Source organism: Lagenorhynchus albirostris, chromosome 9 (genome assembly GCF_949774975.1).
Source record: "Lagenorhynchus albirostris chromosome 9, mLagAlb1.1, whole genome shotgun sequence".
Taxonomy (NCBI): Eukaryota; Metazoa; Chordata; class Mammalia; order Artiodactyla; family Delphinidae; genus Lagenorhynchus; species Lagenorhynchus albirostris.
In genome coordinates this window covers 96,794,415-96,822,036 of record NC_083103.1, presented here as the reverse complement: position 1 = coordinate 96,822,036, position 27,622 = coordinate 96,794,415, and the positions used below count along the sequence as shown (strand labels likewise).

The 27,622-nt window shown below is 37.6% G+C and overlaps 1 protein-coding gene across 4 annotated transcripts in view; it reads right to left on the bottom strand.

The window, feature by feature from the left end:
• The window catches only part of LOC132526387 (tubulin-specific chaperone cofactor E-like protein), a 162,747-nt gene that overhangs the window by 123,847 nt on the left and 11,278 nt on the right, over nt 1-27,622 (bottom strand). For all 4 annotated transcript variants that reach the window (XM_060160632.1, XM_060160628.1, XM_060160630.1 and 1 more), the window contains exons 2-7: nt 16,789-16,938; nt 14,976-15,115; nt 8,696-8,877; nt 7,135-7,391; nt 3,763-3,889; nt 2,124-2,240 (exon numbers count right to left, since the gene is read on the bottom strand). In XM_060160632.1, the coding sequence (XP_060016615.1) occupies nt 2,124-2,240; nt 3,763-3,889; nt 7,135-7,391; nt 8,696-8,877; nt 14,976-15,115; nt 16,789-16,921 (956 nt within the window). In that variant the 5' untranslated portion in view covers nt 16,922-16,938. The remainder of the gene's footprint in view (nt 1-2,123; nt 2,241-3,762; nt 3,890-7,134; nt 7,392-8,695; nt 8,878-14,975; nt 15,116-16,788; nt 16,939-27,622) is intronic.

The following is a 27,622-nucleotide window of genomic DNA, read 5'->3' as shown; positions in this document are numbered from 1 at the left end:
AAATGGATAACTAATAAGAATAAAAAAAAATTAAAAACAAAAGAAGGAAGGAAGAGACCAAGCAGTGGCCTCTAACTACTAGTGAGTGAGAAAGGAGGCATAATTACATAAATAGGCAGCAAGGCCAGAGTGGTAAGTAAAATAGCTTGACTGTATAAATCTTTGGCAGTAGCTAATTGCTCACAGTCTATGTAGATTAGAATAGGTTATCTCATTTCAGGGAGAGAGAAATGTGTTTTCATTTATACAAGGAATTTATTAGGATAGGTAAGAATAATTTTTAATATATAACTATAGGGAAAGTCAGAAGTGTCGGACTATAGTAGACATTCTTTTTGCTGAGTTGTTCCTATTTGAGGGGAAGTCCCAAGATCAGGGGAAGCAAGATTCTACCTCTCATTGCAGAAGCCAAAGTGGAGAAGATAATCTGTCTTCCCTATCTCTTGGGAGACAGAGTGTGGGCAAATGCCTTAAACATACCCAATCAATTGGTCAGATGCATAGTTTTGACACTTAGGGAATGAAGCAAAGGTCAGTGAAAGATTATATGCAGCACTTATCGGGAAATCAAAAATCCATGACATGGCTGCAAGCGTTCAGTGGTTAAGTCCAGCGTTGCAGTACCAACAGAAATATATAAAGAAGACTGTAAGTCGAAACTTTGGCTATCCTTGCCTCCCTTGGTTCCTGTCTAAACCAGGTTCTCTAGCCCACCTAGCAATTCTTTTAGTTTCTCAATATCTCTCCAGTAAAGTCCTCCCCTGATTAAAGATGATTTCTATAACATGCATTCAAGCACACTGACTACTACAGAGGCATAAATGTGCTTTAGGATAATTATGCCATCAGGGACAGAAACAATTTACTGCCTATGTATATACTACTTCCTGTAGCAGACTGGAAGATAAATAAACTATAATGACAGACATATGCTCAAAACCAGAATATTTACTTCTTCTATTAATATGTTAGATTGAATCAAATGAAAACTATAGTTATCAGACCATTTTTTTTTAACCCCAAAAAATTTTCATGTGGTTTAACCTAACATTTCTGGGTTGTGTTAAAAAGGCAGTCATATCTCTCCCTACCTAGCTGTTCTTAGCTAATTTTAAAAGGTTAGCTTCAAAATCCTTACTTAATTTGTCTAATATTTTTTAAACGCTTAAGCTTTAAAATTCTACTGATAATAGCACAGATAGTTTTACACAGCACTGGTTGAGCCTTATAGAATGGTGACCCCCTTAAAGTCTGTAAATAATAGAGAACTTTGGGAAAAAATAATGTTCAGTAAGAATGAATTAGAATCACAGAAATTTGTAACCAGAAGGACAAAAGAAATTTATAACCAGAGTATGATTTGACTCACATTTAGTCCTAACTTGCATCTTGTTGGTTTGAAATTCCTCCTGCCGAATGGGATTTCGTATTATTCTTAAAGTCATTAAGAAAAGAATACAAATTTGGGGGTAACTGATTCTAGTTTCCAACACCCAGAAACCTGTTTTTTTTCCCCTTATATTTACGTATATCATATCTGCTACATTTCCTTTTACATTTACAGAATATTAAAGGTAGTTTCTCACCAAACAATACATATTTACTTTTCATATACTTAAAGGTACTAATTTAGGCCTCAGCATTTCTATTCCTACTCAACCATCCTAATTCCTTTAATATTTCCTCAGGAGTCTATTTTCTAGTCCCTTTCTCATATTCTCTAAACCTCGGGCACATTTGTCAAATCTTCCAAACTGCAGAACATAGTATATCTTAAAAGCGGATGCAATGTGAAAGAAGAAACCAGTTTTGGGGATGGGTGAAAATGTGCTCCTGGAGAAGAGGATCAAAAAGGAATTGATGATAAGGAACATGGAGTGGGAACTACTAGAAGTAGTCAAATACGTACTTACCCAACCATTCTTAATACAAGTGCAAGGCTAGAAGAAATACACTGTGGAAAATGAGATAAAGCAGGTTTGTTTTTTGCGTTTCTTCCTTTATTTTTTAACCTATCACCAAGAGAGTCCAACAACAGATGATTAGATTTTGCTCTGAATCAATAGTTCCTAGGTCGCCGCAATACTTGCTCACGTGTTGCTGAGCTGACAGGGGATTTTTACCTGAATGGCACTTCTTCCTGTGGAACATCCACATAGTAACGAATAAAAAATCTCTCAGAATCTTCTCGCTCACCATCAGTGACAACACTGCCATTAAGTTTGGAAACCGATGGCAATCTATAAATAAAAAGCAAAAGAGACATAATAAACATATTGAGACTTAGAAATAAAATGATTGGTTTGAGGCCCAGTCTTATTACCTTGAAAGGACTCCTCTGATGTAGCTCTGCTTGTGTACAACCACCAGCATGAACTAACGTGGTATAAAATAAAAGGACCAAAAATATCTAAAGTTTCATTTTTGATGTGACGCCTGACCTTTTATAACCATACCTCACCTTTCAAAATAAGATCCTAGGCAGCACGGTCCAACCTAAGTATCGTGCAAGCCACACATGTAATTTTAAATTCTCTAGTAGCCATATTTTCAAAGGTAAAAATAAAACAGATAAGATTAATTTTAATAGTATATTTAACCCAATATATCCAGGATACAATCATTTCAATCTATAATCAATACTAAAAAAATAACTAAGATACTTAAATGTTCTTAATACTTAAATGTTCTTTTTTTTATATAAAGTGTTTGAAATCCAGTGTGTCTTTTTCACTTACGGCACATTTCAATTCAGACTAGCCATGATTTCAAGTGCTCAAAAGTCCCCCATGGCTGATGGTACCATACTGGACAGCACAGGTCTACAAAGCAGTCAGTACAGGTTGGTCATATAGTTCAGGAATTCATTTATTATATTTACAAAAGAACTGTGTAAAGAAAATAAACTACAAGGCCTGTAAGACTTACTCTTCGTAGAAGAAAAGTATGCTGAAATTTATTTCTTCAGTGGGATATTACTGTGTATGTTAACAACTGGAAAGCAGTAAAGATCTGGTAGGTATTAGTTGGTCAGAAAGATCAAAGTGGTTTATAGAACCACTCTTCTTTAGGAAACCTTAAAGCCTACTGTTCCCCTGTCAAAACTACTATGTATAGTACACGAGAGAACAAATCAAAACTCCGTGGCCCTTTACATCTTAGTCAAGCCTTACTGCTGCTAAAGACACATACAAAAATAAACCCTCATGGGACATTTCAGTAGTCTGGGGGAGGCAGAGGCTGAGACACAAAAGGCAGGGGAGTCAGAGGAAGAAGGTAACAGCATGGTGGTCACATTTAAGTCAATCTACATTGAAGAAGAAAACACAGATGCTACTCTCTTAAGTTTTACACTAATGAAACAGCCCAATTTTCAGGTATTTACACTTTAAATGACTTCTATGTTAACACAGAAAATAAGGGTAACTAAAATAGAGTTGATTCCCTATTATACCTACTTTCTCTTCATGACCCAAAATAGGATTTCAAATATTGTAAATATTGAAAAGTATAAAAATAGAATAGATTTGTGAGGGAATTTTTCAGTGGTCTTGGCAGATCAATCATATTTCACATTTTTCTCATCATATTGCATTCGTTTTCCTCTAGGATTTGGAGCTACAGAAGCAGCTCCTTTAAGCAGTCTGTTCTAGAGACGGATAAACATACAGTGCGCTCTCCTCACCCCCAAACAGTGCATTATCCCTTTAATGAAACAACAAAGCCCTGAGAAAAGAAAGCAGAATAATCAGTACAACAGACCTGGCTATTACCAATTTCCTTCGCTCCTCGGTGGTATATGGCTGAAGAAGAGGAATTCCTAACAACCTCACTTCTTCAAGTTTAGGGAATGAGTTTAGTTTGTCAATGTCTTCCCAGGACCGCAAACCTAATTTGAGAAATATATTGTTTAAGTAAATCCAGAAAAGCACACAAAATGAGAAGATAAACAGAGCAAAAAAATTTATTTCCATTAATAGGTTCTTCAATGTTATAATGATCATAAACTAGTTAGAGATCCTGAAATTTTTCTTTATCCAAGGAAAGAATGGAATAAAACACCATAAAAACTTCCCTGTAACCTCTCTTATCCCTGTGATCCCAGTGCTCAAAGGACGCCCTTTATTCTCCAACATCCACTCATCTACTGATTCTCCACCCAAATGGCTGGTAAAGGGGGTCACTGGTGGTTTAATAAGCAGAATGGATGCCATAATTACATAATTGAAAAAGTGATGTGATCAACTCTTTCATCAGACAGAGACTCAGAGAACATAACTGTTGATCAGAGTGGACACTGGCAGAGTAAATTTCTACCTAACAAACACTAAAATGGGCAAGGTCAATAGAACCCGAAACTAAATATCATCTTTCAACTGTCCTCATTTTGGGGACAGGGAAAACAGGTTCAAAATTTAGAACACACAAACAAAATCAAAAACAAAAAAACTGAACCCTTGGGTAGGAAAACATGAAACAAATTAAGATTGTTCAGACCTAAAAGGAAACTCTTCCTAGAGCTGTGAACAAATGTATCATCCTTGGCACTGGTAGGAAAAATATCCCAGTAATGATGAAGCTGGTCAGTTTTACAACACATTAAATCCACTGCAGAAAACAACGCAGTCCCTTCCTATTTCTATCAACCTTCAGCAAGGGTAAAGGCAGAGGAGCAGTTTGGGAGGACCCTGGTGCAAAAATTATCCCAGGTCACTGTCCTCTTCCCTTTAGAATGGCATTGCCATCTAGGAGGAAGAATAGAGTTAGCTCAAGGGATGTCAAGTTGTGAAATAAACAGCTTCCTTATGCAAATCACTTGTTTTTAAGACTTAATTCCTGCCCTCATAATCTCCGTGGTGGAATAAACCATTTATGTTTTTTCAGTTATAGGTTAGAATTATTTTTACTTATGTAGTTGTTTTAAAAATAGGCTGAAAGACAATACCAAGAGAATGAGAGGAAAATCCATACACTGGGAGAATGCATTTGCTAAAGGCATACTGATAAAATATACAAAGAACCCTTAAAACCCAACAAGAAAATGAACAATCCGATTAAAAAATGGGTGGAAAACCTGAACAGACACCTCGCCAAAGAAGATATACAGATGGCAAGTAAAGCATATGAGAAGATGTTCCACATCATATGCCATCAGGAAAATGCAAATTAAAACAACAATGAGATACCACTATACACATATTAGAATGGCCAAAGGCCAAAACACTCACAGCACCAAATGCTGTCAAGGATGTGGGGCAACATAAATGTAGAAAGGAACAATAGAAAAAAATCAGGTGCAGGTAAGAGGGTTGTTGTAGATTAAGAGAGTATATTTTATCTGTTAAAGATACATACTGAAGATTTTAAGGCTGAAATTACATGATTGCTGAGATCTGCTTTTAAAATATTCCCCCCAAAGGAAAAACAGTATGGGGGATAAATACAGGAAGCAAGATGCTAATAAATGTTGAAACTGAAAAAAAAAAAAAAGGATGTGGAGCAGCAGGAAGTCTCACCCATTGCTGGTGCAATGCAAAATGATACAGCCACTCTGGAAAAGAGTCCGGCGGCTCATTTCAACACTACACGTACTCTTACCATATGATCTAGCAACTGCACTCTTTGTTATTCACCCAAATGACCTGAAAACGTACGTCCACACAAAAACCTGCACATGGAGGGTTACAGCAGCTTTATTAATTAAACCAAAACTTGGAAGCAATCATGATGTCCTTCAGTTTGTGAGTGGATAAACTGTGGTACATCCAGACAATGGAATATTATTTAGTGCTAAAAAAGGAACATTCTATTAAGCCATGAAAAGGCATGGAGAAAATTTAAATATGTAATAGTAAGTGAAAGAAGCCAGTATGATTCCAACTATATGACATTCTGGAAGAGGCAAAGCTATGGAGACAGCAGAAAGATAAGCGGTTGCCAGGGATTAGGGGGAAGGGAGGGATGAATAGGCACAGAAGATGGTTTGGGTTGTAAACTATATATTATGTACAATACTACAATGTGTGTCATTACAGATTTGTCCAAACCCACAGAATGTACAACACCAAGAGTGAGCCCTGATGTAAACCATGGCCTTTGGATGATGACGTGTCAATGCAGGTAAACTGAAAGGTGTCACTTAGGTGCTGGGATGTTGATAGCGGTGGAGGTTGTTCCCATGTAGGGCGGGGAGTATACTGGAGCTCTGTGTACTCTCTGCTCAGTTTTGCTGTGAATATAAAGACTCTAAAAAATAAGGCTTATTAATTTTTAAAAATAGGCTAAAATATTCATTCCTGTGATATACAGAATCAGATGGCAACAAACTGGTAATCAATTACATGTAGACACTAGAAAAGGAATGTGAGAATTTGAAAGCCATAGCAGGTTGGGATTCCTCAACCTAAATCAAGACAAAAGTCTAGTTTGTAATTCTCTGTACTCTTTTTACCCTGCCTTTTACTATCCAATTCATCAATTTCATTTCACTCCTTTCATAGCATGACCCCTTTAATATACAAAATATTAATAGCTAATATAATGCTATGCCAAACAAATATTTGATAAATACTGTTATTTATCAGAGCATTTATGGAAATGAATGCCCTAAATTTAGCTAATCATTAGGCATCTGCAGGCTTCCCTGGTGGCACAGTGGTTAAGAATCCGCCTGCCAGTGCAGGGGACACGGGTTCGAGCCCTGGTCCGGGAAGATCCCACATGCCGCGGAGGAACTAAGCCCGTGCGCCACAACCACTGAGCCTGTGTTCTAGAGCCCGCGAGCCACAACTACTGAGCCTGCGAGCCACAGCTACGGAAGCCCATACGCCTAGAGCTCGAGCTCCGCAACAAGAGAAGCCACCACAATGAGAAGCCAGCGCACCGCAGCGAAGAGTAGCCCCCGCTCGCCGCAACCAGAGAAAGCCCGTGCGCAGCAACGAAGACCCAACACAGCCAAAAATAAATAAATTAAATAAATAAATAAATTTTAAAAATATAGGCATCTGCATGTCACTCTTGTAATTCATCCTGTAAGAAGGCAGAGCTGTGACTGACAGAAATACACTTTCACTGTATTTCATGCATAAGTTCAGATCAATCTGCATGTAGAATGAGAACAAGCCTGTTCCTCACCTGCCTTGTGGAGGCTGATGGATCGCAGATTAGGAAACAACCTAGCCAATGAATCATCAGGCTCCTCAATAGCATTCACATGGTTGTTGGCCAGGACGAGAGTATCCAGTGAAGGAAACATAACTCCTAACTTGCGTATTTCAGTCCAGTCTTGGAGGTTATTGTCTGTTATATGTAGTAGCTTAAGAGAAGGACAGCAAATAGAAGGACAAGACACTGTTTCATAGTCATTAAGGCACAGGAAGAGCTCTTCCAAACTGCAGAGAAAAAAGGAAATATTTCATTGTTTAAAGCAGTTAAGTTTCTACTCTGCACCTATTTTCAGTCATTCAATAAATAAGCGCCTACTATGTGTGAGACTCTGCTAGTGTTGCAGAGAAAATTATAAAGATGGCTTTCTGAAGCTTAAAATACAGCTGGGAAGGCAAAACCTAAAATACATAGAACAGCAGAGAATGATATAACCCAGTACTAAATTAATTTTGTGCTTAAGTAAATAAGTGCTAAATGAAGCAGCACTAACCGTAAGTACAACAGTACTTCATATAGGAATAGGACTGAAATTGTGGTTGGAATAGTCAGGAAAGGATGCCTGGCCTTGAAGGAGGGGTAGACTTGGGTAAATTGAGAGGACACAGAAGGAAATTCTAGAAACAACATGAACAAGTATTTAGAAAAAGAAATAATAACTATCATTCATTGAATTCCTACCCTGTGTCAGGTCCTGTGCAGGTGCTTTATAGACTATACTTCTATTTCTGCAATTTTATAGACAATTATGTTCATTTTATAGACAAAAGTTTATCAAAGGTCATAAGGATAGTAAGTGGAAATGGGATTTAAAAGCTCATTCCATGCCATGCTAGATGTTGCATGCAGTGAGAAAACCAATCTCATTAGAGGGAGAGGGAGAAACTAAGATGGAATGAGTAAGTTGAGACCAGATTCTGAAAGGCTTTCATAGTTTCCATATTTAGACAGTCAAGGAGACTACAGCTTCATGTATTTCTTTAAACTACTTCCTTTTAATATTTATGTGCATATACAAAGAGAGATACAAACAAAACAGAACAGAGCATTTCTAAGCTGACAGACAAAAGTATAATTTCCTGCTTAAATTATTGAAAGGAATACTAGGTCCATTTTCCCATCATGCAAGCTAGGCACTTAATCATCTGAGTGTTAATATATTTTAGAGACAATATAATTTTTTTTCCCTCCCAAAGAAAAGTGCTAAGGCAAAATTCTGGAATCAGGTAATCAGAAGATTAAAATGGAAAAAGGCTGGGTTGATCTCGAAACGATAAGTGCTTCTCAGGGATATCTTCTCGCCAAAGGATGACATATCCCATGTCTTGGTGCTACCCAACACTGAACAAGTATTCCAATGAAAATGTTACTAGATTACCCTCACAGCCTCATTTAATTACTTCATTTTTCTAACCTCATTCTCCATTCAATCTGCAGTTCTAGTATTTCTGAGATGGGAGACCAGCAGTAACTCTATGTACTAACACAGACGGCAACATGGCTCCCTCTCCATCATGCTCTCTGGGCTTACTCTGGTAACTCCTGCAGTATCGTGTGGACTGTCTCCCAAGAAGCTTTGCTGTTGTTGAGAACAAGTTTTCGAACCCCGGAGAAGGACCCAGCACACGTTCTTTCTAAAACCGATAAATTCAGAGGGTTGGAACTCAGGTTTAGAAACTCCAACTGGGGAACATTTGACACAATTTTACTGACCTGTGGAGAAAAAAAGGAAAAGCATATCAGGCAGTAATCAGAGCTTTTAAACAACAATCATACTCAAGAAAACCTAAGTGAGTGGGTCTCCAGGCAAAGGGCCATTTGCATTACGGAGTCCTATTTAGTGATAGTACCCGCAGAGAGGCATAAATAATTGCGACAAATCATGGTAAATAATTTAATCTCCTTCTATGAAATAGTAGCATAACTGAAAATTAATGGTAGAAAAGAAAAATTTTCCATGTTACCTTTGGCAAAGTTTTTGATTCTACTCTGTATAATATTCTCTTCGATATCACTACATGATATTTTGGAGAAAAGATCATTTAGATGACATTTTAGGCTACAAGTTTTAAAGAGCTGGGATTGGGTCATGTACAGTAATTCTCTTTGAATATCTCCTTCCTTCCATCCTCAGTAGAATATTAAGGCTAATTGAAGGTTTATTAAAGACTACATGGTAACAATTCAGGTATTCAAAATTGATCACATAGTCACAATCACTTAGAAAACAGTTTTGGCTTGGTTCAAAGATGCACCAAACTTTAAAATATATTTACTCAGAAGTAAAAAGCATCCATAACTATATTACAAAAGAGAAAACATGATCATCCATTTAATGATTTAGCTAGCAACTTGGTAGACAGAAAAAAAGAAAAGGAAATGAGCTTTACTGATTACTGACCTTAACTATTTGCTCTGCATTGTACTAGGTTTTTAAAATATAACTTATTTCACTAAATTCTCAAAACAACTTGTAAGATAACTAATATTCTTTTATTTTAATAAATGAGGAAACTGAGGCTCGGAGATGTTAAATAATTTGAGTAAGATTTCAGAGTCACAAAAGCCAAACCTAGGATTTAAAAATCAGAGCCATTTTTCTTTCCAATACACCACAACAAGTAAATCATAAATATAACCAGAAAAAATGAAGAACTAGCTTAAACAAGGTATGATATAAACACTAGAAGCCCAGTAAATGTATTAAGCATCAATCAGCCAGGCAACATGGTAACTGAAAGTTATGAGAAAAGGAGTAGAACAGAATACTTAGGATTGGTTTTAGAATCAGAAAACCTGGACTCAAACCAGGTTCTAACACTTCCTAGCTGTGTGGTTTGACAAGTTACTTAACCTTTCCAAATCTCAGTTTCCTTATTTGTAAACTAGAGAAAACAGTTCCCATCTATTTTACAGTATTGTTGGTAGGATTAGATGAGATACATGTGTAAAGCACTTAACAGTGATTGGTACATATTTTAGAAACTTGTTTCCTTACCTACTGCCCAAGAGAATGTAAAAGCAGGGATAGTACTTACCTGGTTCACTACTGCAAAGTGGGCACTTAATGTTTGTTGATTAAATTAATGGCACAAAACCATTTAATAAATGTAACTATGACTAATAGGATATGTACAGTATGAACCAGTATCTCAACCCTGATTATATGTCATATCACATTTATTTAAATATGTCATATTTAAAATAATTAGTAGAATTTTAAAAATATACTGATTCCCAGGAGCCACCATAAACTACTGAATCAGAAGCTTCACAGGTGGGACGAGCTTCATGATTGGGACCTGGATACCTGTTTCTTTTCAGAGCTCCATAGGTAATGACAAAAATGTATCCAGTGTCGAGGACTATGGGGAGAAAGAAAAGGCAGTCTGCACTTTACATTAGGTCTGTGTACTATGTACTGTACAGTTTAGGAGCTCTAAAATCAGTGAGAAGTAAATTAATTCCAAGAAGGTTCGGAGAAGTATGTAAGAGGGAATGGTCTTCACACACACTAGTTCATCTAGTCTAACACACCCTCTGAAGTAGTACCGTATTTATTTTCATTTTATAAATGAATAACTAAACTATCTTTCAGAGGAAAATATACTAGGCTTCAGTTTAAAATGTAAAAGATTCATACCAGTCAGCATATATTCTCCTGTTTGATCTCTTCTGTGACCAAATGGTAACAAGCATTTGTGTGATATATGGCTAGGATTTGGAGTTTAGTGTGTGGCCACAACACAGCTAAACAGTCCACACAAGGACCAATCCTTCACTGCAGTCTACCACCTGGATACCAATATATGAAGGCCTTTCGTACATAAGATGATGACTAGCTATGCTTCACCTCTTTTAAGGGCAAAAAAAAAGATGAAAAGGAACTGTGCTCCAACTACAGCATGGAGAATAACTGCTAATTATAGGTACAACCCTAGTTAAGTAAACAACACATAAACCTTTGCTAACCACAACCCTTCATATTTTATTTTTGTAATAAAGAAGAAAACACCCCCCAAAGTGGAGACTATCAGAGTCTTTGAAGCAATTTCTGAAAGAATTCCCAAAGCTAGCAGATACATGATGTGATCTTCTTCATAGTCTGCATCTGCACTACTGTCCAATGAGAATAAAGATTTAAAACAATGACTCATCAGCCCTAGAATATCCTAAAAAAGATAAAATTGGACTATAGTTTCATAATCCAAGCAGGAAAAATAATATATGTTAGAAGTAAATATTTTCTTTAAAAGGTTAAAATTAGGGCTTCCCTGGTGGCGCAGTGGCTGACAGTCTGCCTGCCGATGCAGGGGACGCGGGTTCGTACCCCGGTCTGGGAGGGTCCCACATGCCGCGGAGCGGCTGGGCCCGTGAGCCATGGCCACTAAGCCTGCACGTCCGGAGCCTGTGCTCCGCAACGGGGGAGGCCGCGGCAGTGAGAGGCCCGCGTACCGGAAAAAAAAAAAAAAAAAGTTAAAATTAAAAAGGATTTTGTGTAACCTTAAATTAATGATAATATTCTGGAAAATATTGTATTCATTACACAGGTAAATTTATTCATGGTAGAAAATATCTTAATAGTAAAGGCTATTATTATTCAGTGAGTGTCTAGGGCAGTATACTAACTTCTCTTTTTTAAATTCTAAAAATAAAGACGCTTCTAGCTGGAGTGAGTTCAGGACACTCATGTGCAGAAACATGGAGATGAACTTAGATCACCTTTTAGATCTCCACAACTCTATGATTTAATAGAGGACCCTCTACTCTCAGTTTTGAAAAGGAAGAAACTAAAGTTTTAAGAAAAATGGGGAAAGGGTAGTAAGATAACAATCTGTAATTTATACCCAAGCTATTCTCTATCTCACCCATGGTGAATTCCTCCCTCCTCTCAACTGCTTAGTGTAATGTCTTTTATAAAATGGTTTTGATAAGGAAAGGAGGAAAAAAGAGGTACCTTGGGAAAAGTCAGACAAAAATCTACTTAGCCAAAAAATTCAAATCAAAAGCTAAAAAATGCGTAATTTTTTTTATACATAGATGCCCAGTTTTAGATGGACAGAGACAAATCTTTGCCTCTCCCCAAAGCATTACACTTCTCACTCATATTTATATTAGTCTCTGAATATAAAGCAGCCAGTAGTTTAAACTATAAAAGAAGATACTCATAACATTAGTGATCATTCAAAAACACTAAAAGAACCAACTAGATTATTCTGTTCCATGTTGGTATATCAAATACTGGCTGAAATAAACTTAGTTAATGGCCAGGGACAAATGATCTGGGTAATCAAATACATGGGTTGCAATGGGTTGCAAGGTAATGTCTTAAAACTGTGACCTATGAGGCATTTTGCAGCTTGGCAAAGAGTATAATCAATCCTAAAAATCAATATTCTTTCGTTGTCAGTACTTCTCCCATTTCTCTGTGTTCTGATATATATTCTAGAAGATTGGGACCAACTACAGTTAAGGCTAAGGACAAAACATAAAGGAATGATGAAAACAAAAATAAATGGAAACCTGAAAGGTAGCAGCAACAAACATTCATTTGAAAACTGCCTGAAATCAGACTATAGGGCACTTACAGGAATATACAAACTGAGCATCAATAGAATACAAATAAACATGTGACCCTCTGGCTGTATCTGTCAATGTGAGCTGGAAAATATTCAGTGGAGACCTTTGTCTAAGCAGAGAAAAGGCTGAATTACCTAGTGTAAACTTGTGTTCTGATCCATGTTGACATTGTTCTTCTGAGGCAGCAAGTATATCACTATTAAACTGTTTCTACCAGTTAGCAAAAGCTTATGTATGTGGTCAAAGTATAGGTCAAAGCAGAAAGCACAACACCTTTATGAAATTTTTACTCCCAAAGAAATAAATTTAGGGGAATCAGCCTGTGAACATAGAAGCTGAAATGACTCAGGGTAAGAGCTGGTCTGAATTGTCACCCATGCAGGTCAGAAATCTCACCAGAGGCTCAGCAGGACTCCTGAGGGAACTGTAGAGAAGGAGGATGAACAAGGTCGCTCTCTTTGCATCTGTGCATGTGGACAGAGCATGCATGTCAATTCAGCATCTCAAAGGACCCAGAAGGCACAGATTGTAATTTGTTGAACAGTGAACTATAACAGTTGTTTGGATAAGTAACTCAATCAATAATTACATGGACAAATAGAGATTGTTTCTTGGAACAGCCAAGTAAATCTGTATATATTAACACGTGACTTAGAAATCAAGTGACGTGTATCTCAAAGAATTTTGGTAAACATCTTAATAAAAATAGGAAATATAACTGGTAGCACAGATACCAGATTAAACAAGACTATGAAATAGACGAATGTAAGAAAAGCTAAAGAAAAATGGGTTATAGATAGATTTTTCTTAAACAAGAAAGCTTAGAATCTGTATCATATTTAATATCTACCAAGTGTCTCGATGATTAATTTTATCAACAGTCCTGTCTTATGGATGATAAAGGATTAAGTGAATGTCTTAAGATCACAGGAAAAGTTAGAACAAGTAGGCCTGATCAAACCTTAAGATACAATCATTTATTCATTAAGGCATTCAGCAAACATTTGAATGCCTAGAATGCCAGTGCTGATGATAAAAAACAAAACCCTGGATAAGCTCATGGTCTAGTAGAAAAACTGTCAAGTAAGCAAATGATTGTGCTACATTGTAATGAATCCCTTTATAGCAACATGATACAGGTGTTAGGATAATCTAATTCTGCCTGAGAGTCAGGGAAAGTTTGAGAGGAACAGCAACTTGGGCCAAGTCTTGAAAGATACATAGGAAGCAACTGGGTAGACAGAGGAGAAAGAGAACAGTAGATTCAGAATGAATAAAAAGCAAGGAAGCTTTTCATGTCCACATTTATCATGAGCTGCAAGAAAAGCACATGGCTAAAGATGGAGATAAAACTCTAGAAATAGCAAAGGGCCGTATGATAGAGGGTCACACTTAGAGAGTTCAGACCACAGTTTGTAGGTGGTGAAAAGCAGTGAAGGGACTTGAAGCAGGAGTTTCATAATCACACTTCATTTATTAAAAGGAGTCTGGTAGCACTGCAGAAGGTTAGCTTAGAGGAAGCAGAGTAAAACCAGAGTCAGGAAAACCCATTAGGACACTTTTCCAATACTCCAAACAGGAAATAAGACCCTAAATTAAGTAGGAAGAACTATTTTTCTCTTATTCTTAAGGGTAGCTTCTATCAGGTCATGCTATAATCAGGTAGGTAATGTTATATATAATAATAAGAGAGAATGTCATAATACTTTTATTTGTGCAACTTGGCTTAGAGTTACTCTGAGGTCAAAGGCATCAGTTGTATCAAATTACCAGTGCGACTTAAAAGAAGGAAAAGTTCTAAAAGATTTGGAATAAATTTCAGTAACAAGAATAAATATTTTTATAACCTTAGTTTCGAGCTCCAGTAATTTTTATGTCAATTTATAGTAATAAATGTTGAAGCAGTAGCAGAGAATGGGCACAGGATGTGTAAACTAGTGAAACAGTAGAGAATTTAATGCACTGTTTGCAATCTAAACCTCTGTGGTCTTATTAACCTCTTGATGCCTGGAATAAAGTTCCTCAGTGCTTTTCACATTAATGAAAAACAAATCAGCAATAACAAAGTTCATTGAAAAATCACCATAGAAACAGTTGAAGCAGTCAGTTATTTCTCTTGAGACATACAGAGAAGAATCTCGAGTGAGAACCAGAATTCAGCAGCATACGTAATAACGTAAACAATAATACAGTGAGTTATTCACCAAAATGCAGCAGTATAAAAACTTTACCTCGTGCCAGTCTTCGAGTTTGTTGTCAGAAAGATCTAGTTCTGACACGTGAGCACAGAAGGCAGCAATTTCTTTTTCATCTCCTGCACAGGTTATTCCACAGCTGTTCAACACCAGTACACTTGGGAGGTTGAGGCGATCTGAATCATGGGAGAAACAAAATACTTTCTACGTCAGCCTAATTCTTGTCTACATACATTCAGCCACCAGGAATCAAAATCAAATTGTGTGAAATTACACAACAACCCTGAAAATAGAAGATACGCTGGGATCCAAGGGTACTGAATTCTAAGGGGAGACAGCCAAATATGGCCCAGGAGATCAGAAGAACTAGACCAATACCCCCAAAAAGTCCTGGAGGTTTCACCTCCTGGCACCATTGTTTATCTCAACTACCAACAACAGAACCATCATCCATGCTGTCACCTTATCATGTGACACTAGATCCATGTGACTCATGTCAGGGCTACCACTGTGTTCTCATTGGCCTCAATTCTTTCTTTTTTAAATTTAGTTCAAAAGTATCATTCTGGATAGCTCTTTTCTCTCTGTCTGATTTGTATTTTCACCTTTTGTTGCCTCTGGAAATTATCTCAAACCATTAGATAGTCTATCTGCTAAACCACTTCTGTTCTTCAAGTTCATATCACTCAAGGAATCTTCCTCGCTTACGTGGATCCATTTAAAAATCTATATCTTTCTCCCATACTTGTCCATCAATCATTCCCCTTTCATATCCATGTAGAATTTGTCCCTTATGAAAATCAGACTTTTAAAAATATATAATTATAATGAGAGAAAATGTTTTAAAGTCTTAAACCATTCAATGAATTCAGTCAAACTATTGCTTGTTCAAAAGTATGTCAATAAAATCACTCTTCCTATCTCTAATAAAAAGGATAAATATGAGAATTCAACCACTCTTTTCCCATTTGGTACAAAGCCAAGGCTCACAAAAGTATATTTCATTAATGTAAGCCTCAAATAATATGAACTTTCAACTTAGTACTTTTCACAAAATCAATTTTCTCAGAATGGGAGTGGATCCTGAAAAAATGAGCAAGTAAGAAGTCCACTTCTTTCTGCTGTTTCAGTTTATATGGATTGATAAGATAGTTGCATTGAGAAATAATAAACATTCAGTAACCTTTGGACACAGGAACTAAAACACTGTTCAATATTCATCTCCCATCACTACAAAGAACTACTTCCAATAGCAGTTAATTACAACATCAAGCTAAAATGCAAACCAAAAACACACCTTGCACGTTTCTAGTTGTAGATCTTTGCTCACATAATAATCCCCCTCCTAGAATGTCTTTATCTCCTCTCTAACCAAATTCTACATTCTTGAAGGGTTAGTTCAAATCTCACAGCTTTGAACCCTTTCTTGATCCTATAAATTAACTCTCTAAATTTCTTTCCCAATCACTGTGCCATTCATTTGACTCAACATAAACTACCTTGTGTTATTATATATTTTTGTAAATGTGAATATGTTGTAATCCAATAAGCTGTAAGGTCACTGAGGGCACAGGCCAGGCTTGTACTATCTGCACCCTCCAAGTTCCTTGAGATATTATCACTCAAATATTGCTCTCACCCTATGAGTGCAACTAGAATGCCTTTTGGCCAATCTGCAGGAAAATAAATCCTTTCAGGTTTTCAAAAACACTGAAATCATAGCAAGGGAGAAAGACTATTCAACTCATAATTCAAAATAAAGGGAATCATTTGCAAATAAGGCAATATTCTGGTTTAATGTCCTAAGTAAGCTCCAGTAAAAAAATGTTTTAGGCCCCATCTTTCTTACCTTTCATAGGAGAGCCCTGAGGTGTGGCTGGGACATGGACTCCCATCCCAGGACCACGGCGGTAAGGAAAGTTTTCAGGACTATATTTTTCACATAATACTTGCATAAAACTCCTCCCACTAGGTTGATCCATCTTCCTTTCCTAAAATTCTACAAGAAACCAAGAAATCATCAAAATTTATTTATTTACTCATACAAGAAATACTTATTGACAATCAATTATTTATAAGGTACTAAGCTAGGCACTGCATACACAAAAGACAGGCAGGGAGAAGAGTTAGATGCTGCAAAAATACAGGGGAAAGATGATGAGGGCCCAAAGTGGTACAGTGGTAGTACAAATAGATTTAAGATCAACTTAGAAAGCAAGCTTTTCAGGAGTTATAGGGGCTGACGGGAAGGTGGAGTCAAGGCTGACCCCCAGGTTTCTAGTACAGGAGACTAGATGACTAATGACACAACTAAGAACAAAGAAAATATGGAGAGATCTAGTTTTAAGGAGGAAATTGATGAATTCTATTTTATACATGTTCAATCTGAGGCATCTGTTTCAGGGGAACAGTCTGAAGTTGGGTGAGAAAAGTGAGCTAGCGGCGAAGATTTGGATCTCATCAGGAAATATCATGAATAAGAACAGTAGGGCACTAGAACTCTCTGGGACACTGATATTTAAGATACAGGCAGAGGAAGCAAAGCCATGACGGAAAAGTAAAAGGGATGATCAGAGAGTGAAGTGTATAGCCAACATTTTGAGAAGTTTTGGTGAGAAGGGGAGGAAGAAGATGGGCTGATAAGGTAGGCAGGAACAGGAGAGAGTACAGGATTGGGGGCAATTGCCAAGATCTTTCCTCTTAAAATAGGAGAGAACTGAATACGGTTATAGATTATAGAGAAGCAGCAAGTACAGCTGGAGAGTCTGAGAATGACTACTGGTATCTGGTCCTAGGAAAACCCAGCAGGAATGAGCATTAAAAAACTTCTAAAAGGCTGTTTGGTACCACCCATATAGCACTCCAAACTGTTTACCATTGGTGGTGATATATTTACTTCACTATGCTGCACTGGTTTACTTTTCCTTATACAGTTTAATTATACTGAATGGTAGGTATTTTTCTCATGCGATTGTCCTAGCTCCACCATTACATTATGAAGGGCAGCAGTGCTATGCGAGTCTACTTCTTCAGTATTGATTCACAGCATCTGGCAGAGTACACTACACACGGTAAGGGCTCAGTAAATGCTGCTGAGAACTAAAATCACGAGCCTCCAGTATGCTGAGCGGAAAGAGAAGATGCAGGATCAGGAGTGGGTTTAAGTCCCACCCGGTTCTACCACTTAATAGTTTTGTGCCATCAGGCAAGACAGCGTATTTCTCTGGGACTCAAACGTCTTATTCTGTAAAATAAGATATTAATATCTATACTGCTTGGAGTTCAGCGTTACTGCAGAGCTCTAAAATGTACAAGTGCACTATTGAGATTATAGGGCTCTTGTAAAGCTCTAAAACACACAACTGTTATTACTTGTAACAGGAATTTGTAGTATGGTAGAAAAAGCACATAAACAGAAAACTTAGGCTCTGTCATTTACTAGCTGGGTGAAACATAAGCTAGTTAGCTAACCTCTCTCTACTTCAATTTTCCCACTATTGATGAGCTAAAATTTTCCTCTTGGGTTTGTAACAAGAATTTGAAAAGGGCATAAATATAAAAGTGGTCTTTAAACTTGGTCCATTTTCTAGATTACTACCAGGACCACGAGTACTGTACTTCGTGAAATCAATTCACAAATGCCTAGAACACAGAGTAGACACTCATTGAGCACTTGTCCGAAAGTTTTACCCGTACTTAATTTATCAAAGTTTAGACTACATAATACATTTCATAACAAGTATATCACAAGTCACCTTGAAAATACAGGGCTGCCCCCGGTCAGGGTCATCATTTGGGAGCTTAAGAACAGAGCCCGGTTTAGGACAAGAGAGTTTGTTCTTTCTGTCCAGAGTGGTAAGTATATGCTGCTGTCCTCTATCCCAGCACTGTGTCAAAAGTGAACTGTGTGGGTTCATCTAGGACTCCAGGAACTTTCAGGTGGAAAGGTTCTTTTTCAATGTAAACTCACCACCAACAGCATACAACACAGAGCAGGTGCTATGCCACTAGTGACAGGCATCATAGTTCTTATCAAAGACCTGTCTCAAGCAGAATGCCAACAGAATTTTCAGAAATGTTTAACAAAAAGTCAAAGAAGTTACACTGCTATCTTCCATACAACTGGCAGTTCAAAAGAATAAAAAGTGTGTGGGAGGGTGCTGAAGTGTCAGTGTCAAAATAATAGTCACCGAGTTTAAATAGCATCTTTTAACTGAGCTTCAGAATCACTTAAACTCCAACCTCTTCAATCCAAGGGCAATAATCTTATACACAATTTATTTACTTATTTATTTATTTATTTTTTGCGGTACGCGGGCCTCTCACTGTTGTGGCCTCTCCCGTTGCGGAGCACAGGCTCCGGACCCGCAGGCTCAGCGGCCATGGCTCACGGGCCCAGCTGCTCCACGGCATGTGGGATCTTCCCGGACCGGGGCACGAACCCATGTCCCCTGTATCAGCAGGCGGACTCTCAACCACTGTGCCACCAGGGAAGCCCTACACAATTTAAATATAGACAAGCTGAGTGTGGAACTAAAGAAACCTCAGCTAAAATTGGAGTCTGGACAGACCTATAGGCAGAGCCCTCACCCTTGCCACGCAACATTAATTACTCCAAATGGGAAGAGATGCAGGCCTACATCTCTGACAGGAAAGTGTTGCCTACTTTACTATCCAGCGGGAAGAAGAAAACTCTTTGCTCAATGACAGCCCAGCCAATCAGAGACCACAGCAGCCCAACCAACCTCCATACTTCGGACTCCCAGCTTCCTCCAATGGACTGTTTGGTTTTAACACACTCCCCCTCCCCTCATTTCCCCTATAAAAGCAAGTTCCCCTTCCTTGTTCTCTGGATTTGCCTGTGGTCTGCCACAGTTTGCACATCTCAAATTGCAAATCCTCTGGCTATTCCCAAATAAACTGGCTTTTGCTGGTTAAATAACTGGCTATTATATTATTAAAATTGATATGAGGGATGGTGAGGTTAGAAACATATGCAAGTCAAAATAAGTGTTAGTAAGCAAGCAATCATGGGAACTGAAAAGTTACTCCTTATGGCCCCGTGCTTTCACAATGCTTCCAAATAGTCTGCTTTTCTTTTTCCTAAAGACTTAAAAGCAATGCCAGTCACCCTCATTGGTCATTTTCCAGGATACTCTATTGGAACAGCATTCCAGGCATGCAGATAGTGTACACAATAATACATGGGTTTCGAATTAGAACATTAAGATTGCAAAATGGATCAGTGACATAAATCTACTCAAAATCTGTTGGGGCAGTTCGAGGAGGAACAGTAGGTGGGAAAGGAAAACTGAAAACCAAATAGATTGAAAAATGAGGACATACAGGACGGAAGAAGATCTTTAACTGGAGACTTTTAAAAGGTTTTTTTTGGAGGTGGAGGGGTAATCTATGACTTTCTGGCAAGAACCAGTGTCAAATAACATCTGACTACCTTCTACAGTTGGCAGAGGTCTAATACATTTGTAAAAGTGTGCTGAATTGGTGCTTAAAGCCAGGGAGCCAGGAATCTGGGGTGATGTTGCTTGGTTCCATTACCAAGTCATGGAGTGTGCCTGTGAAAAACTCAACTCCTTTGTGCCTCAAATCCTGACTATAATATGCTTTCATAAAGCACTTGGTAAAAGTGCAAGTTGGAGGATAAGGTGCTCAGCCCAGTCATCTAAGTAACCTCAATAGCTATCAATTTGTACTTTCTGTTCCCAAGGTCAGGTCAAAATTAGTATGAAACGCAACACAATTGGAAACAGAAAATAGGCCATGTCTGACCACAAAGAGTGGAAGAGATGCAAGATATAGCCTTATGCTGGTATGCAAGATCAATATTTACTTCACCAAAAAATTTTATGTTAAATTACCACACTTCATAAAGTGTGAACACTACCAGCCTCACTCACAACTTCCAAAAAATATAAATACTACCCCAAACATGCATTTTAAATCTTATAAAAAATAGGTTTATCTGCCTATATATGCATAGACTACCTCCAGAAGGATAAAATAGAAATTAGTAAAATTAATACCTGTGGTTGACTCCAAAGAGAGGAAATGAGGAATAAGGTGAAAAGGAGATTTCCTTCTCACTGTTCAACCATCTGAACCGCCTGAACTCACCAGGTGCATACATCACCCTTTTTTTCCATACATTATCTTTTCAAAATACAAAACATTTTTAAGTGATTTATCTGGGAATGACCTAATAATTTGTCAAAGTATTTTTTAAGTCCTCATTATTATCAACTGTCTGTGAAAAAAATGCCAAACTCGACCATGTGAAATATATAATATTAACTTTTAAAGGAATTGGGAATTGAGGAAGAAAAGAGAAATAAAATGGGTGGCCAAACGGAAATACTTTTGTAAACGCGCATTGGTAAAGAAAAAGAAAGCAGTGCAAAACACATCTGAGCCTCAGAACTAAACTACAATCAGAATGAGAGGTAGGGTTGAGAAGAAGGAGGGAAAATGATTCGTGGTACTCTCATAGTCATTACCATGGCTTTAACAAGGGCAAAGCAAAAGCTCCACTATGAAGTGTACAGAGCGGTGGGAAGAACACCCTCAGATCTGCCACGTTGCTTCCTTTGCTAGCCAAGTTAAATGTGTTAATAAAAGTTACCCAAATAGTTCATCCAAATTACCCAAATGGTATCCAAACTACTGTGACTCTGGAACCACAAGGGCCCCAGCAGGCAGAGGTTACAAAGCCATAGCCTAAAGATGCTGGGGAGCTTCAGGCCTCCCAGTTGCCTCCTGCTGTGGAGACTAACAAAAGAATGGGGCTTCCTACAGCAAGATGCAAGTTACTGGAATAATAAACAGTTGGGAACTGATTTAGAGTTCTAAAAAATAAATTGCAAGAATTCAAAATATGCATTAATGTAGGATGAGGTTAAACACCCAGGAAGAGCTTTCATAGCATAAAAATAATAGAGAGGAGGGAAACACTCCCAAGTAGCTTAAAATTATTTTCAGTCATTTGACATGGACCCATTTATATACAACTAGCCAATCTCATCTATTCATCAGAGAAGGGCAGAGAAAACCACATTCTCAAAGCTACCTGCCAATATTTTGCTACCAAATATGTGAAAATAAAACTTAGGTTAAACATTTTGGCCAAAGGCTCCACAATTTCACCTTAGGGTTCCTTTGGTCAGATGACATTTCATTCCAGGCATTTTTCTCTTCTCAGGTGCCTATCTCCTTTACAAGACAATCTGAGAATAAGAATTTCTTTACCACTTGTTTAATAAAAATGGAAACTACAAATATATCTAGTTTTCTCTCTTTTTTGCACCTTATCAAGTGGTTCCAATTAGGCTTATTTGCCCATTTATTCATAAAATGTGTGCCCTCACAAAGCTTACAGTCTCGTGTGATTCCATTCAACAAACATGAACCAGACACCGAATCTGTGCCAAGCTAAATACTAAAGAAAGTGAGAATGAATAAAATCCAAATGCTGCCCTCGGGGCATCCAAAACCTAGAGGGAAACACAGGGAGGTAATGCGTACCTGAAATAAGCCACCCAGAAAATAGTGAATTCAAACACAAGAAGCGATTAACTTTTTGGAAGTATGATCAAGGAAGTAGGAGGTGAATCCTGAGCCATTTTGAAAGATAACAAAGATTAGGTTAACAGGTTGGAGAAGAGCATTCCAGGCACAGGAAACAACAGAAGATAAACCAGCACAAGAGACATTAAGCGGTATTGCTACAACATAAAATATTTGTGGGGAGCAGGGGAGACAGGAGATTCGACTGAAAGGTGGACAGTGGTCAGCTCATGCCTGACCTTGCTCAGGTTTGACTTTATCCTATAGAGGTAAAAGTAAGAAAAGTTTTGATAGACTGCTGTGAATATTGTGCAAGGATGGGGGTGACTGATCTTTATGTAGAATATCAAGGGGTCAAAAATGATGAGAATTTAAAAATCCCTAAAGGACTGGGCAAGTAGGAGTTTGTTTACCTTAGTGGAAGCATTTTCAGTACAGACAAGGGAGTAGAAATCATAGTTTAGGGGGTTAAGGAAGTAAATAAATGAAGACAGTAAGTATAGACCATGCCTTTGAGAAGCTTAGATGAAAACAGAAGAGATGGGACAGTTGATGAAGAAAAACCTAGTGTTCAGAGAGAGACAGAGCTGTTATATCTTGTTCTTTTTTTAAAAGAACAAAAGAGGAATTTATAGGCTGAGTTTGGCGGGTAGGGGCATGGAGCAGGTCAAAAAACTAACAAAACAAAGCTAAGAAAAACAAATATCATATATTAATGCATGTATGTGGAATCTAGAAAAATGGCACAGATGAACTGGTTTGCAAGGCAGAAATTGGAGACACAGATGTAGAGAACTTTCCCAGGGCAGGGAAAGTGCGGGGAGAGGGGGGTGGTGGTGGGATGAATTGGGAGATTGGGATTGACATATATACACTAAATGTATAAAATAGATAACTAATAAGAACCTGCTGTATAAAAAAATAAAATAAAATAAAATCCAAAAATAAATAAATAAAGAAATTTAAAAAAAAACAAAGCTAAGGAGGAAAATCTGGATAGCATCAAAGAATCTCTTAGTATTACTAGCTTTCTCAATTTTTGGAAGTTTTTTTTTTTTTAAGCCCATTTAACTTTTACTTTATGGACTCCTAACCTCATCCCTGCAAAGCTTCCTTTTGTGAAAGACCTCCACTATATCTAAACCCTGCCAGATTCTTGGACATCTTAGGTAGCTGGGACTTTAGTTTGTTGTTTTGTTTCCTAAGTCTTTCTGATCCTCAGCAAAAGTGTACCCAATAAAACATAACTACTCTGGAAAAGTATATGTGTATTTTACATATTTTTACCTCCAGGAAAGATAAAAATGAATAAACAAATAAAGGAATGGATAAAGAAGATGTGGTGCATACAGACAATGGAATACTACTCAGCCATAAAAAAGAACAAAATAATGCCATTTGCAGTGACATGGATGCAGCTAGAGATTATCATACTAAGCGAAGTCAGAAAGAAAGACAAATACCGTATGATATCACTTATATGTGGAATCTAAAATATGGCACAAATAAACTTATCTGCAAAACAGAAACAGACTTACGGACATAGAGAACTGACTTGTGGTTGCCAACGGGGGTGTGACTGACTGGGAGTTTGGGGTTAGTAGATGCAAACTATTAAATTTAGGATGGATAAACAACAAGGTCCTACTGTATAGCACAGGGAACTATATCCAATCTCCCGAGTTAAACCATAATGGAAAAGAATATTTTTTTTTAAATTAGTTTATTTTATTTATTTTTGGCTCTGTTGGGTCTTTGTTGCTGTGCGCAGACTTTCTCTATTTGCGGCGAGCGGGGGCTACTCTTTGCGGTGCACAGGCTTCTCGTTGCGGTGGCTTCTCTTGTTGCAGAGCACGGGCTCTAGGCACGCAGGCTTTAGTAGTTATGGCTCGCGGGCTCTAGAGCGCAGGCTCAGGAGTTGTGGCGCACGGGCTTTGTTGCTCCGTGGCATGTGGGATCTTCCCGGACCAGGGCTCGAACCTGTGTCCCCTGCATTGGCAGGTGGATTCTTAACCACTGCGCTGCCAGAGAAGCCCCGGAAAAGAATATTAAAAAAGAATATATTTATGTGTATAACTGAGTCACTTTGCTGTACAGCAAAAATTAGCACAACACTGTAAATCAACTATACTTCAATTAAAAATTAAATTAAAAAATAAAGAAAAAAATTAAAAAATAATAAAAAAATAAATAAAAAATAAAAAAAATTAAATTAAAAAATAAAGAAAAAATTAAAAAAATTAAATTAAAAAAATTTAAAAATTTAAAAAAAGCTTATCTATTGATAAGCTTTTTTCTAAATAACTGCTTTAAAAATACTAGAGATATACATTCTGAATTTTTAAAACTTACCAACTGAAAATAAGCAAAAAACCTATAACCCCATGTAGATGTAGTTTTACTTTTCATTAGCTAAGCTAAGCATGTAAGTAAGTGTCACCAAAAAGCTTTTCTTATCTGAAGCATATTTAGAGCCACAGCCATACCAGGAAGCTCTGGTTGACAGATTTAGAGAGTAGATTAAAAGCCTGAGGATGCACTTTATGGTGTATATTTTTTCAGACCATTTTTTCCATACTATGTAGATACATGATGTTTACACAAAGATTAAATTACTTTTAGATACAGAGCTCTGTAACCTGCCTTTTCACTAAACAGCTCATGAAAAACTTTCTATATCCATAAATATATACATATACAATCTTTTTTTTTTTTTTTTTTGCGGTACGCGGGCCTCTCACTGTTGTGGCCTCTCCTGTTGCGGAGCACAGGCTCCAGACGCGCAGGCTCAGCGGCCATGGCTCATGGGCCCAGCCGCTCCGCGGCATGTGCGATCTTCCCGGACCGGGGCACGAACCCACGTCCCCTGCATCGGCAGGCGGACTCTCAACCACTCTCAAGTCACCAGGGAAGCCCTATAATCATTTTTATGGTCTGTAGAGTATTCCATTAACAAGCTTTTGCAGCTGAACTCATGAATGACAGCAATCTTTCCCATAAAAACACATTAAAGACATTGTCCAAGTCAACATACTTAGGCTAGACAGTCTCATTCTGTATGGCACTTCTACCTTCACTTATCATAAAGTACATATACCTGCAATTCTATCTCGGTTACCTCCTTGAGCATTATGTAATATACCTAAGTGGATGCCATCTTGGGATGAAAAGTAAGGAAAATAAATTAGTTCTAATAACCTTTCAGAACTCTTCTGTAGAATTATAGTTTACTAATTCACAAATTGACTCTGAGTATGCCAAGTGCAAAACTTGAGCATAGCTGATAAGTCCATTATCATAACATACCACACCACCATGATTTCACACCCTACTATGAACCACCCTATTTCTCAGTCTCCTTCTCAACTGTATACTAAACTATATCCAAGTGAAATAATGTAGCACATCAACTTTTCTTGGTAGATTTTTTTTTTAATTAAAAAAAATTTTTTTTTTTTTAAATCCAACATTGCCAAATGAAATGTGAATTCAGACTCCTGGTCAGTCCTTGAGTTGGGCTATTAGTAGGGCACTGTTACCCTCTTCACTTATCACAGCACTATGCTTCTCCTTAAACGTACCACAGGTATTAAAATATCTAATCCAAATCCTTTATTTCATTATATTAGTGGCACCAAAATATCTAAAACTGTGACTCTACGTTATCAGTGAGTACAGCCCCACAGCTGTCTGTATTTTCTACTAAAGAACTATACTGCATACAAGGCACATTTGATGTTGGACAAAAGACAAAGTTTTCTCATCCACAACTGCAAATTAGCAAACAGGACTGATTCTCACGCTAGTAGTCTATTCTACGTAGCACTCAAAATTTCTGATCCAAATGCACTAGCCCAAGAATTTTATTATTTTGATGAGAAAGTATTTGAGAGGAAAAAAATTTAAGAAAATACTGCTATTTAGATGTAAGTACCTCTTTGTGTGAAAATATTTCTAAGAACTTCTTTCTTAATTCCTGTAGCATCTAACTGTCCAGAAGTGTTGGCTTACACCAGTTGTCTATATCCCTATGAAATCAGGCATTTTAGAATGCAGACAAGCACTTTCCACCAACTTTCAGCAATCACAACATAAAAACTTTAATATTCACCACACCCCTTACTTCAATAAATTCCAAGGAGAGTCCACCCTTATCCCCCTTCCCAACCCCTTCCCAAACAAGTCTGCATCCATCCCTACCTTTCTATGTGGCCCAGATTCAATTTGGGAAAATCTCAAGGCTTTTATGTTGCACTTACTCAAAATTCAGGAGTAGAAATATTTACTCTTGAATCGATGCTCCCCAAAAGCCGAGTGTCCCCAGACTGAGATTAACAATCATTTGAAAGACTAGTAATTTTCCACAACCATCTTCTGAAACAGCCAAACTGACACTTATCTCTATTTACAGGACATGATACTGAGGTGACTTGCTCGGGTTTCCAAAGCCCAACCAGCATGCTAAGTTATACTTTCCGTATCCCTAATCTGTTGAGCCATGCTGTCTTCACTGAAGGAAAAAAAAAAAAATTCATGTCAACAGTATGTAGCATCATGCACAAATCACAGAAATACAACTTATTAAAATTTATGAAAATCATTACAGCCGAAATACCTCTTGTAACCATGTCAAGGTAGCTGAACCACAAAGCTAAGCAGCAGTACCGATTGGTCTAGTCACCAAAGGGGGAAAAATATTCTCAACTTCCCTTTCCTGCCAAAAAGCAGTAAATATTAGTTTCTTGAATGGATTGGTTTTCATCAGGAGAAAATTGTATACACATGTTATCTTTCAGCTGTGAATACACAAGTTTAAGGTCAATCTGTTCTATAAACTCAGCTGTTTATAGAACAGATTACCCCATCATCTCTACTTGTGAGTAACTACAGAGGCTATCAAGTTAAAGCAAGGCCTCATTAGGAACAGACTACTAGTTCATCACCCTGCAGCCTTCTAGAGTTTACAGACCATTCTGGCTCACAGCGAAGAATTGCCAGAATGTAAACGTCAGCCACACAGAGAGGTTGCCAGAGTTTACAGGTTATTAAAAAAATTCACTAGCCCTTTCCATATTTAGTGCTATAGTAGTATTACTGCCCTA